General features: G+C 47.2%; 1 protein-coding gene across 1 annotated transcript in view; it reads right to left on the bottom strand.

The window, feature by feature from the left end:
- Positions 1–13265, bottom strand: part of NUP205 (nucleoporin 205) — a 1281456-nt gene that overhangs the window by 644731 nt on the left and 623460 nt on the right. Inside the window, exon 21 of the mRNA XM_030216143.1 lies at positions 6616–6765. Coding sequence (XP_030072003.1) covers positions 6616–6765 — 150 coding nt within the window. The remainder of the gene's footprint in view (positions 1–6615; positions 6766–13265) is intronic.

The following is a 13265-nucleotide window of genomic DNA, read 5'->3' as shown; positions in this document are numbered from 1 at the left end:
GATAAGGGTTTTGGTAGAGTGCTCGGAAAGAAAGGGGCGGATTTTACGGATGTTGTAAAGAATCCCACCCTTCTTGTCCTGGTGGAACGGGTTCGACCACATTGGCGCTGAGAAGGGCTGAGAGTTCCTCTGCAAGTACCTGCCTGTGCTGGAAGCTGAAGGATTGCGCTCCCAGTGGGCAATTTGGAGGTCTGGAGGTTAAATTGAGAGAGTATCCAAACCGGACTATTTGAAGAACCCACCAATCAGAGGTTATGAGAGGCCACCTTTGGTGAAAAAATGTTAACCTCCCCACGACCGGTAAGTTGTCCGGCATGGACACTTTGATAGCGGCTATGCTCAACTGGAGCCAGTCAAAAGCCCGTCCCTTACTTTTTCTGGGGAGCCACAGGGGCCTGCCTTGGCGCACGCTGTTGATATGAACGAGCGTGCTGGGGATGAGCCTGAGAAGGCTGTCGAGAAGGAGGATTGTACCTAAGCCTATTATAGGCATAGGGAGCATTCTTCCTTCCCCGGAAAAAACGTCTACCAGTTGAGTTAGAGGCAGAAGGCGACCGGCGGGACAGATTGTCTATAGCGGTTTCCCGCTGCGTGATATGATCACCTGCTCGACTTTCTCGCCAAAAATTTTATCCCCCCCGACAAGGGACATCCGCAATCCGCTGCTGGACTCGATTGTCCAGGCCAGAGGAACGCAGCCATGAGAGCTCTAGAGGCAACATCAAAAGAATCGTAAGCACCCCTGGACAGGAATTTATGACACGCCTTCTGCTGCATGACCACCTCCTAAAAAGGCTTGGCCTGCCCCAGATGGAGCTTATCGACCAAGTCCACCAGTTGCTTCACCGTGTTCCTCAAGTGAATGCTCGTGTAGAGCTGGTAAGACTGAATTTTGGCCAAGAGCATAGAGGACTAATAGGCTTTCCTCCCAAAAGAGTCTAGAGTTCTAGATTCCCGTTCCCTGGGCGCCGAGGCGAAATCTCTAGAACTCCCGGCTCTCTTGAGGGCGGAATCCACAACCATAGAGTCGTGAGGTAACTGCAACTTCATCAGCTCAGGTTCTCCGTGAATCCGATATTGGGACTTACCTTTCTTAGGAATGGTGGGATTACTTAGTGGTTTCATCCAGTTCTGCATAAGAGTCTCCTTGAGCACATTATGCAAAGGAACCGTGGATCACTCCTTAGGTGGTGAAGGATAGTCACGGACCTCAAGCATCTCGGTCCTGGGCTCATCCTAAGATACCACAGGGAAGGGAATGGCCACAGACATCTCCCGGACAAATGAAGAGAAAGAAAGACTCTCCGGGGAAGAAAGATTTCTTTTTGGCGAAGGAGTAGGATCAGAGGGAAGACCACAAGACTCCTCAGAAGAGAAATACCTGAGATCTTGCTCTTCATCCCACGAGGTATCCTCATCGGTGTCGGAGTTCCTTAACTGCAGTCTGAAACCGGGCCGGTCTCGACGCCAAGGAACCACATCCTCAACAGTGATGTCGAGAAGTCGACTCCCAGGCCGGCAGCGATGAAGCTCCCTCCAGCGATGTTGACGGGGAGTCGACCTGGGTGGCAGGCAACGCCGATGCCGCAGGTCGTACCGGCATCGGGGACCTCACCACAGGCGAAGAGCCAGTTACCGCGTCCATCGACAGTACCAGGGACGCAAGCCCCTCTGGTACCGGAGCAGACTGACGCAGCAGCCCTTCCAGAAGACCTGGAAGAATGTCTCAGATGCGTTCGTCTGCAGTTGCTGTCAAGAAAGGCTGCGGGGTCGGTGCAGGAGTTGGTGTCAGAACCCATGGAGGTTGAGGAGGCGGTACCGGGCTGCCCAAAGAACAACGCACTGAGAGGAGGAGGGTGAATGGAGGGTGAGCGGTCCTCCCGGTGTTGGCGCTTCACGGGTGCTAAATCCTTCGACGTCCCGGAGCTCCCGGTACCTTGTCTGGAAGGAGACTGACAACGATGCTTCTTAGCCTTCGCTTGAAGCATGTCATCGATGCTCCTCGGTACTGACGAGGAGGACATGGAATCCACATGCCTCCTCGGGCTCGGGTCCGAGAGTGGTCAGTCCCGATGGGGCTGTCCAGCAGGAGTCTTCGAGACAGGTGGAGACCCACTCGACAGCTCACTGCTCCCAGCGTGTGGTGGTCTCCGGACAGCCATTACCATTCTCAGTGCTGATATCGACGCTGCCGACCGCGGTACCGATGTCAACGCCGAATTACCAAGTGAAGCTCCAAAAATACGATCCCGTAGAGCTTTTCTTGATGCCTGTGTCTGCTTTTTAAGGCTAAGACACAACTTACATGCGTCTGGATGGTGGTCGGGCCCAAGGCACTGGAGACCATGCGTGGGGGTCAGTACCTGAGATCACCCAGTTGCACTGAGTACACTTCTTGAAGCCGCTGGGAGTCCTCGATGACATGGACAGAAAAATAGCGGCGGCGAAATCAAAACGTCGATTGTGTCAATTATAAAGACACAAAAGGGAAAACCCATACGGGCGGCCAAAGAGGGTCGTAATGAAACCGAAAGAAAAAAAGGTCAAAAACTAAGGTTTTACAGACAGGGTACAGGTGAAAAATGAAAGAAAGGAGGTAAGAAAATGCGGAAAAAAGACGGTGAAGGCTCTTCCACTTGGTGAGGAGAGAGACCGAAAAACAGCCCCTCTCTACGGCGGAAAAAACAAGACTAGGCGGGACTCTTGCATGACGGGCGGGAAGATGGCCGCGCCCACGCGCTTGAAGGCTCTAGCAAACCTTTTGTTGCTAGGGAAGAGAACAAGCAGCCTACTTGTCCTCGGAGAATTATTTATCACATTTATAACCTGCCTACCCAAACATCAAGGCGAGGTACAATAAAACATTAATTAAAAAAAAAAAACCAACAGTGCACAATTTTACATATTAAACTTTAATGAACTTCACCACTCAAAACACACCGAATTACTTCACAAACATGTGGTGACCAAATTATAGTGACATCTGCTTTCTAAATGCACTTATTTTTCAATTTTTTTTTGTTTTTATTTTTTGTTTGTTGGAGGAAAAAGACTCTATATCCTCAGTCATAGATACACTTCTTCAATGAAGGACCTGGTGTATATGCTTTTCTCTCTGTGTATCCAGTCTTCTAGCTTACGAAGGATTATTTCTTGAAAAAGCCCAAGAGGCGAAACAGAACACCATCAGATGGTGAAATAAAGATACGTGTTATATGCTATAAGGATAACGAATTATAGATATAAATAAAAATGGAGGTTTTGAGCCAGTGATGAATTGGAGTCCAGTGGGTCACAAGAAGTATCATATTTTCCATTTTTTGTTTTATTTGTTAACCTATAGTATAGTGATTGAAATATGTCATTTTTTGAGATTAGCAGCTGCTGTATTTATATTTGCACAGTACAGGGGGACATGTATCACTATTTTTCTCTCTCTGGAGTTGCACTGTGGCTTTTTCGGAGTTCAGTTTAATAATTGCCTACATATTTTTATACTATGGTGGGGGTTCAAAAGTAGGGAAGGATGCTGGATGCCATGGGAGGGGGGTGACTATGTGATATTAGGTAAGGGGAGATTTCAGGAGCTGAGGGTGGAGCACAGGCAGGGTTGGGAGCAGAGCTTGCTCCACCTAAACAAAAAGGCATTCCGTTGCCTCTGTATACCCTAGAGGGTAGGAGGAATAGAAATGACATAACACCTTTCAAGTATTCAAACATCTGTATCAATATATGTACAAATTTTTTCCAGATATGGGAGTAGAGAGACATGGTAGCCGTGTTAGTCCACTTCTAAAGGCAATCAATAGAAACAGAATAAAACAGAAAATAAAATAAGATGATACCTTTTTTATTGGACTAACTTAATACATTTTTTGATTCTTCGTCAGATCAGAAAGAAGCAAATTTTGATAAGTAACAGCAAATATAAGTGAAACATCAAAGTATTTCAGTGAGTCTCAAAGAATGAGGGAGGGATGGGCTAGGTGAGAAACAGAGAGGGCTGACAGGATGAGGGAAAGGGAGATATGCAGGGTGAACAGAGGGTGAAAAAGCAGTGAAATTTCATGGTTTATAATGGGCTAGAAAACCCAGATCTTTGTTAAGTCCTGTTTGGTGGGTGTCAAAATATTTAATCATTTTGACTTCAAAGGTCTTGCGTTCCGGTATTGTTTTAAAGTTTCCTTTAAGTATTCTCACCATGAAATCATGGGTACAGTGTTCTGGTTTTGTAAAGTGCTGTCCCACCGAGGTAACGTCCTGGTTGACACCAGCATTTTTCATGTGATGTCAAATTAAATCTTTTCTTCAGCACCTGGCTTGTTTCTCCAATATAGCACCCTTCATCACATTTTCTACACTGGGTGACATACTACATTGGAAGATGAGCATGTGAAGGATTCCTTTATGTTGAATAATGACTGTGGGGTATTCTGAAATGTTTTGGCATAGTTTGCAGCTGGATATATTGCAAGGATGTGTGCCATTCTCTTCTTTATGGGTCTCTGTTGAGAGCTTGCTTCTCACTAGCTTGTGTTTTAAATTGGGTGGCTGTCGGAAGGCCAGCACTGGTGGGGATGGGAATATCTCTTTCAGTAATTCATCCTCCTGGAGTAGTGGTTGCAGATCTCTTATGATTTTCCTCAGTTTTCCAAGCTCTTGGTTGTATGTCACTATAAGGGGGGTTTCTGTCTATGGCTTTCTTTTCTTTGTATTGTAGCAGATTTTCCCTGGGTGTTTTGCGGGAAGAGGCAATATTCTTTGACATTATTTTGAGGTTGTAGCCTCTCTGTTCGAAGGATGCAGTCAGGATTTTGAGGTGCCTATCTCTGTCCTCTGGGTCAGAGCAGATATGGTGGTACCTTGTTGCTTGGATGTGAATAATGGGGATTTTTTTGTATGTGAAGGGTGGAAGTTGTGGAGGTAGCTGTATTTGTCTGTGGGTTTCCTATATATGGATGTTTGAATGTATGTAGCCATTGCTGATTGAAACTGTGGTGTCCAAAAATTGACTTTTTCTGGGTGTCAGTTTTGAATCTGATTGTAGGATGGATTGTATTGAAAGAACCGTAAAATATATCGATAGAACTTTATGCTATCAACCTACACAATTTGGATTTAGACCTCAGCATAGGGAGAGAAAAATACCTAATACAATTTATCTTAATCCCTCCAGTGGAAAACAGTTCAGAACACCTTTCTACAATCTGAATGTGCCAAGTACCAGATCTAAATACCAACTCTTCTGAAATTGGAGCTGGGTATCCATATTTTGGCCTCTCCCTAGTCCTGCTTACAACACACCCAGACTACATCCTCTTGCAATAATAATGTACTGCTGTTTTAGACATCCATATTCACGTTTTATAAGATCTGGAAATCCAAGCAATATGAATGTCTAAATGTTGGTTTTCAGATGTCTAAAACATGAAGAGAGCTTCTAAAATAAGGGACTTAGTGCAAACAACTGGGTATTAGGAAAGGTTATTACCAGGGCTTTTTTTGAGGGGGTACTGAGTACCGGCACCTTTTCCATTGGCTGCTAAAATTGACCCATGGTCCCTAAGTTTTAATGAAAGAGCTCAGGCTCTACACACCAATTCTGCCTTGTCATAGGTTCTGTGACTGGTTGCAGGGGGCCTGGCTATTGTGGGGAGGGTCCCTCAGTGATTACCCCCACCACTGAAGGGTGGCCTAGCATTTGAGTACCGGAACCTTTTTCACTACAAAAAGTGCACTGGTTATTACATATTACCTGGGTTAACGAAGAAGAATGAATTTCATTCTGACATTTAAATGTAATTACTGTTACTGTACTTGCTGTGATTAGTATTTGTGTGCTTGGGCACTTTAGTTGTGATCCACCTTGAACTGCAGGGCTCAGATTAAATTACAGAATGGAAAACAAAAAACAGTGCTGATTTCAGTTTCCTGCTGATATAATTAACCATGAGATATGAAGAAAGTGAGGCTGAGACAGGGTTATTTCAACATCAAGTGACTTCTGATTCTTCCTTTCCCTCCTCACTCCAACAAACGCAGCTCCACTGTGTCTGGACAAGCAAATAGATAGGCCAGTTGACTATAATCATGCCAAAAACTAAAGGAAATAAACCATTTTCACCTCATGCTGTTCCCAAATACATTTGGTTCATTTAACAGAAAGTCTATCTTTTTGTAATCAATCAAAAAAGGACTTATTTGGACATTTTGATGGACATTTCTCTGGTTCTGAAATAGCTGCTTAGACATTGTAGAACTGACTAGTCTCTTTTGTTGGAAGCCCCATTGAACCAACTGTTGGAATCTTGCAGGTTAAAAGAAATTGTATTATAACAAATTAAAAAATGCATTCTTTCTTCATGTTTTACTATTTGTATTGAAAGAAATGCACATTCCCGGTGAGCACTAGAATAAGCAGCAGAACTTGGAAAAGTATACCTTAGCAACAATAAAAAAAACTCATAGATTTGTAGCACAAACTACTATTTTATACAAAAGCCATGTACCAACCGAAAACCGATTAAGAATGGCAACAGTGAGTGTGAAATTCTTCAGCTGAGTCATCATTGACAGGCTCTCGCAAAAAACAAAAAAAAAAACAAAACGAATTACCTGAATAAGGTTTCACAGGCATGTCATCCAACAGTAAATGGAGGAGAATCTGTGTATGGGAGCGCTGGCGATTCAGTGATGTCACACGCAATTCTATTGCAGCTGTTTTCATTAACCATGACATCTGGTTCAGTGTTGAGATCTCATTTTCTGAAAGGATTGCATACTTTAGCAAAAAATAAAGCGTAATCAACAGTTTCTACATACATCTCTGTTACAACATTTCACTTCTGGTTTGCACAGCCACCTTGCTATTGGAGTACAGCTCGCACAAAATTCTGACAATGTACATTAATTCAAACCATCAAAGCAAAACAAATTTTATTATTACATTCAATTTCCTTCTACTCATTTTCTAGCAAATATATCTGTGAAAATTAAATTTCAACCAAAAATTAACCATATATCCTTGACTATTACCATAATTGCATAATTTCAAGGCTGACTTTTTTGGGCTTTTTTAAAACTTCTAAAACCAATTTTCTTCAAAGTACAAGACAACTGAAAAAAAAAAATATCAAACATTCTGCCTTCTCATATCTGGACACAAAACGACTACAAACTGCAAGATGTACAGCACTCAATCCTAACCATGGATTAATGTACTTGACTGTATTGGCTAATTATAAAATCACAGATTATGACAACATATCTGAAAGACCTATAGCCAGTCAGGATGTCCACAATGAATGAGATATCTGTATGCATTAAGTATCCACTGCATGTACATTTACCTCATACATATTCATTGTGGATAATCTAAAAATATGATTAGTTGTGATTTCAACATGGTCAAAATTTTAAACTTACTATTAATTTCCTGTCCTTGAGTTCTGCCACACTACTCCAGACAAATGGGTTTTATCTCCTTACCAGCAAATGGAGACAGAAAATAAAGCTCAGAGCTTAATTCACATCCCATATAAGATCTATGCATAAGCTAAGAACCCAGTATTTAAAAAGAAAAGCGAAAGATACATACCTGTAGCAGGTATTCTCCGAGGACAGCAGGCTGATTGTTCTCACTGATGGGTTGACGTCCAACGGCAGACCCAGGTCCGAAATTCTTCCTAGCAACAAAGTTTGCTAGAGCCCTTGTGCGCATGAGTGCGTGCACCGCACATGCGCGGACGTCTTCCAGCCAGTCGGGTGAACGTGCCCCTTCAGTCGACTTACAAAGCAAGACAAGGAAAGAGACAACTCCAAAGGGGAGGAGAGTGGGTTGGTGAGAACAATCAGCCTGCTGTCCTCGGAGAATACCTGCTACAGGTATGTATCTTTCGCTTTCTCCGAGGACAAGCAGGCTGCTTGTTCTCACTGATAGGGTATCCCTAGCCCCCAGGCTCACTCAAAACAACAAACGGGGTCAATTGGGCCTCGCAACGGCGAGGACATAACAAGAATTGACCTATAAACCAGAACATCTAACAGAGTGCAGCCTAGAACAGAATAAAAATGGGCCTAGGGGAGTGGAGTTGGATTCTAAACCCCAAACAGATTCTGCAGCACCGACTGCTCGAACCGACTGTTGCGTCGGGTATCCTGCTGAAGGCAGTAGTGCGATGTAAATGTGTGGACTGAAGACCACGTCGCAGCCTTGTAAATCTCTTCGATAGTGGCTGACATAAAGTGGGCCACTGACGCTGCCATGGCTCGAACACTATGAGCCGTGACATGACCCTCAAGAGTCAGCCCAGCTTGGGCGTAAGTGAAGGATATGCAATCTGCTAGCCAATTAGAAATGGTGCGTTTCCCGACAGCCACTCCCCTTCTGTTGGGATCAAAAGAAACAAACATTTGGGCGGACTGTCTGAATGGGCTTGTCCGCTCCAGATAGAAGGCCAATGCTCTTTTGCAGTCTAATGTGTGCAACTAACGCTCAGCAGGGAGGGTATGAGGACGGGGAAAAAATGTTGGCAAGACAATTGATTGGTTCAGATGGAACTCCAACACCACCTTGGGCAAGAAAGGGTGAGTGCGGAGGAACTCTGTTATGATGAAATTTAGTATATGGATCATGGGCTACCAAGGCATGGAGCTCACTGACTCTACGAGCTGAAGTAACAGCCACAAAGAAAATGACCTTCCAGGTCAAGTACTTCAGATGGCAGGAATTCAGTGGCTCAAAAGGAGCTTTAATAAGATGGGTGAGAACAACGTTGAGATTCCATGACACTGTAGGAGGTTTGACAGGGGGCTTTGACAAAAGCAAACCTCTCATAAAGTGAAAGGCTGTTCAGAGATAGGCTTAACCTCCACACGGTAATGATAAGCACTAATTGCACTAAGATGAATTCTTATGGAGTTGGTCTTAAGACCAGACTCTGACGTGCAGAAGGTTCAAGCAGGGTCTGTGTAGGACAAGAGCGAGGGTCTAGGGCCTTGCTGTCACACCAGACGGCAAACCTCTTCCATTTAAGAGTAACTCTTTTTAGGGGAATCTTTCCTGGAAGCAAGCAAGACTCGGGAGACACCCTCAGAAAGACCCAAGGAGGCAAAGTCTACGCTCTCAACATCCAGGCCGTGAGAGCCAGGGACCGGAAGTTGGGATGCAGAAGCGCCCCCTCGTTCTGAGTAATGAGGGTTGGAAAACACTCCAATCTCCACGGTTCTTCGGAGGACAACTCCAGAAGAAGTGGGACCAAATCTGACGCGGCCAGAAGGGAGCGATCAGAATCATTGTTCCACGATCCTGCTTGAGTTTTAGCAAAGTCTTCCCCACCAAAGGTATGGAAGGAAATGCATACAGGAGGTCCTTCCCCAACGTAGGAGAAAGGCATCTGACGCTAGTCTGCCATGAGCCTGGAACAGAACTGAGGGACCTTGTGATTGAGTCGAGTGGCGAAGAGATCCACCGAGGGGGTGCCCAACGCTCGGAAGATCTGAAGTACCACTTTGGAGTTGAGAGACCACTCGTGAGGCTGCGTTATCCTGCTCAAACTGTCGGCCAGACTGTTGTTTATGCCTGCCAGATAGGTACCTTGGAGAAACATGCCGTGCCGGCGAGCCCAAAGCCACATCTGAATGGCTTCCTGACACAGGGGGTGAGATCCAGCGCCCCCCTGCTTGTTGATGTAGTACATGGCAACCTGATTGTCTGTCTGAATTTGAATAATTTGATTGGACAGCCGATCTCTGAAAGTCTTTAGCGCGTTCCAGACCGCTTTCAACTCCAGGAGGTTGATCTGAAGACCGGTTTCCTGGAAGGACCAAACTCCTTGAGTGTGGAGCCCATCGACATGAGCTCCCCACCAGAGAAGAGACGCATCCCTCGTCAGTACCTTTTGTGGCTGAGGAATTTGAAAGGGACGTTCCATGGTCAAATTGGATCGAATTGTCCACCAAGAGAAGGAATTGAGAAACACTGGACAGCTGGATCATATCCTCTAGATCCCCCCCGCAGCTTGATACCACTGGGAAGCTAGGGTCCATTGAGCTGATCTCATGTGAAGGCGGGCCATGGAAGTCACATGAACTGAGAAGGCCATATGGCCCAGCAAACTCAACATCTGCCAAGTTGTGATCCGCTGAGACGCTCTGACCCAAGAAACAAGGGATGGAAGATTGTCTGCCCTCGCTTCGGAGAGGTAAGCCTGAGCCGTCTTTGAGTCCAGCAGAGCTCCTATGAATTCTAGTTGTTGAACTGGAAGAAGATGGGACTTTGGATAATTTACAACAAACCCAAGTAGCTCCAGAAGTTGAATAGTCATCTGCATGGACTGCCGAGCTCCTGCCTCGGAAGTGCTCTTTACAAGCCAATCGTCAAGATAAGGGAAGACATGCACTCCCAACTTGCGTAGAGACGCTGCCACTACCACCAGGCATTTGGTGAACACCCGGGGCGCGGAGGCGAGACAAAAGGGCAGTACGCAATACTGAAAGTGCTATGTACCCAGACGGAATCGAAGATACTGCCTGTGAGCTGGCAGTATCGGGATGTGCATATAAGCATCCATCAAGTCCAGAGAGCATAGCCAATCGTTTTCCTGAATCATGGGAAGAAGGGTGCCCATGGAAAGCATCCTGAACTTTTCTCGAATCAGATATTTCTTCAGGGCCCTTAGGTCTAGGATGGGACGCATCCCCCCTGTTTTCTTTTGCACAAGAAGTACCTGGAATAGAATCCCAAACCTTCTTGCCATGGTGGAACGGGCTCGACCGCATTGGCGCTGAGAAGGGCGGAGAGTTCCTCTGCAAGTACCTGCCTGTGCTGGAAGCTGAAGGACTGAGCTCCCGGTGGGCAATTTGGAGGTTTGGACATCAAATTGAGGGAGTATCCTAGCTGGACTATTTGGAGAACCCACAGATCTGAGGTTAGAAGAGGCCACCTTTGGTGAAAAAATTTTAACCTCCCTCCGACCGGTAGATCGTCCGACACAGACACTTTTAATTCGGCTATGCTCGCCTGGAGCCAGTGAAAAGCCCGTTCCTTGCTTTTGCTGGGGAGCTGCAGGGGCCTGTTGAGGCGCACGCTGTTGACGTGAACGAGCGCGCTGGAGCTTAGCCTGAGCAGACTGGCGGGAAGGAGGATTGTACCTGCGCTTATTGTAAGAGTAGGGAGCATTCTTCCGACCCCGTAAAAACGTCTACCTGAAGAGGTAGATGCTGAAGGCGTCCGGTGGGAGAGTTTGTCGAGTGCGGTTTCGCGCTGATGGAGCTGGTTCTACCACCTGCTCGACCTTCTCACAAAAAATATTATCCCCCTGGCAAGGAGCGTCTGCAATCCGCTGCTGGACTCGATTCTCCAGGTCAGAGGCACGCAGCCATGAGTCTGCGCATCACTATACCTTAAGCAGCGGCTCTAGTCGCAACATCAAAAGTGTCATAAGCACCCCTGGACAAGGATTTACGACACGCCTTCAGCTGCCTGACCACTTCCTGAAAAGGCTTGGCCTGCTCCGAAGGGAGCTGATCGACTAAGTCCGCCAGTTGCTTCACATTATTCCGCATATGGATGCTCATGTAGAGCTGGTAGGACTGGATCTTGGCCACGAGCATAGAGGAATGATAGGCCTTCCTCCCAAAAGAGTGCAGGGTTCTAGACTCCCGTCCCGGGGGCGCCAAGGCGTAATCCCTAGAACGCTTGGCCCTCTTGAGAGCGGAATCCACCACCGCAGTCATGAAGCAACTGGGTCTTCATCAACTCCGGGTCCCCGTGAATCCGATACTGGGAATCAGCTTTCTTTGGAATAGTGGGATTAGTTAATGGTTTCATCCAGTTCGCCATCAATGTCTGCTTAAGGACATTATGTAGGGGAACAGTGACTCCTTAGGAGGTGAAGGATAGTCCAGGACTTCAAACATCTCAGCCTTGGGCTCATCCTCATTAACCACTGGGAAGGGAATGGCGATAAACATTTCCCAGACAAAAGACAAAAAAGTCAAACCCTCGTGGGGAGAAAGCTTTCTCTCTGGCAAAGGAGTAGGATCAGAAGAAAGACCACAAGGCTCCTCATCCAAGAAATATCTTGGATCTTCCTCTGCCTCCCACGAGGCCTCTCCCTCGGTATCAGACACGATCTCCCTGACCGCAGTCTGAAGCCGGGCCCATCTTGACGCCGATGCCCTCGATGAAGATGTCGAGAAGTGGACTTCTGTGCCGACGGCGATGAAGCTCCCTCCACCGATGGGGAATCCACTTGGGTGGCAGCCGATGCCAATACCGCAAGCGGTACCGACGCCGAGGGCCTCACCACGGACGGGGAAGCCAGCCACCGCATCTGTCGACGGTACTGAAGGAGCAAGCACCCCCCGGTACCAGAGCAGACGATCGCAGCAGCCTTTCCAGGATCCCTGGAAGAATGGCTTTGAGGCGCTCGTCAAGAGTGACTGACGAGAAAAGCTGGGGAGTCGGTGCAGGAGTCGAACTCTGAATCTGCTGAGGAGGCGGAGGCGGTACCGGGCTGTCCGGAGAAGTGCGCATCGACACCTCCTGTATGGAGGGTGAGCGGTCCTCCCGGCGTCGACGCTTCACAGGTACCGAATCCTTCGGCATCCCAGAGCTCTCGGTACCGTGAAGGGAGGGCGACCGATGACGGGTGCTTCTTTGTCTTCGCTCAAAAAGCAAATCTCGGTACCCCCCCCGGTACCGACGAGGAAGACGTTGAATCCAAACGTCTCCTCGGGGTCGGGTCCGAAGATGTTCGGTCCCGATGGGCCTGCAACGTAGGAGCCCTACAGGCAGGTAGAGACCCACTCGATGGCCCACTGCTGCCAGCGTGAGATGGTCTCTGGACAGCCATTACCTGCGCTCCGGACGACGATGCACTCTCCGGTGCCGACATCGACACCGCCGATCTCGGTACTGCTGCCGACGTCAACGCCAAGAACCGGGTGAAGCGTGGAACAGGCGCTCCCACTGAGCTAATCTCGACACTTGTGTCCGCTTTTTAAGACCAATGCATGAAGTACAAGCGTCGGGGTGATGACTCACCCCAACACAATGAATACACGAAACGTGTGGATCAGTGACTGAGATTGCCCGGCTGCACCGAGTGCACTTCTTGAAGACGCTGGCGATCTTCGATGACATCAACGGAAAAATTGTGGCGGTGAAATCAAAAGATGTGATGGTGCCAAAAAGGGGGGGGGGGGAAACCCCCGTACGGGCAGCCAACAGGGTCGCACACAAAACAAAACCAAAAAAACTT

This window comes from Microcaecilia unicolor, chromosome 10, assembly GCF_901765095.1.
Source record: "Microcaecilia unicolor chromosome 10, aMicUni1.1, whole genome shotgun sequence".
Taxonomy (NCBI): domain Eukaryota; kingdom Metazoa; phylum Chordata; class Amphibia; order Gymnophiona; family Siphonopidae; genus Microcaecilia; species Microcaecilia unicolor.
The sequence above is the reverse complement of the archived record's forward strand: the minus strand, read 5'-3'. Positions and strand labels throughout refer to the sequence as shown.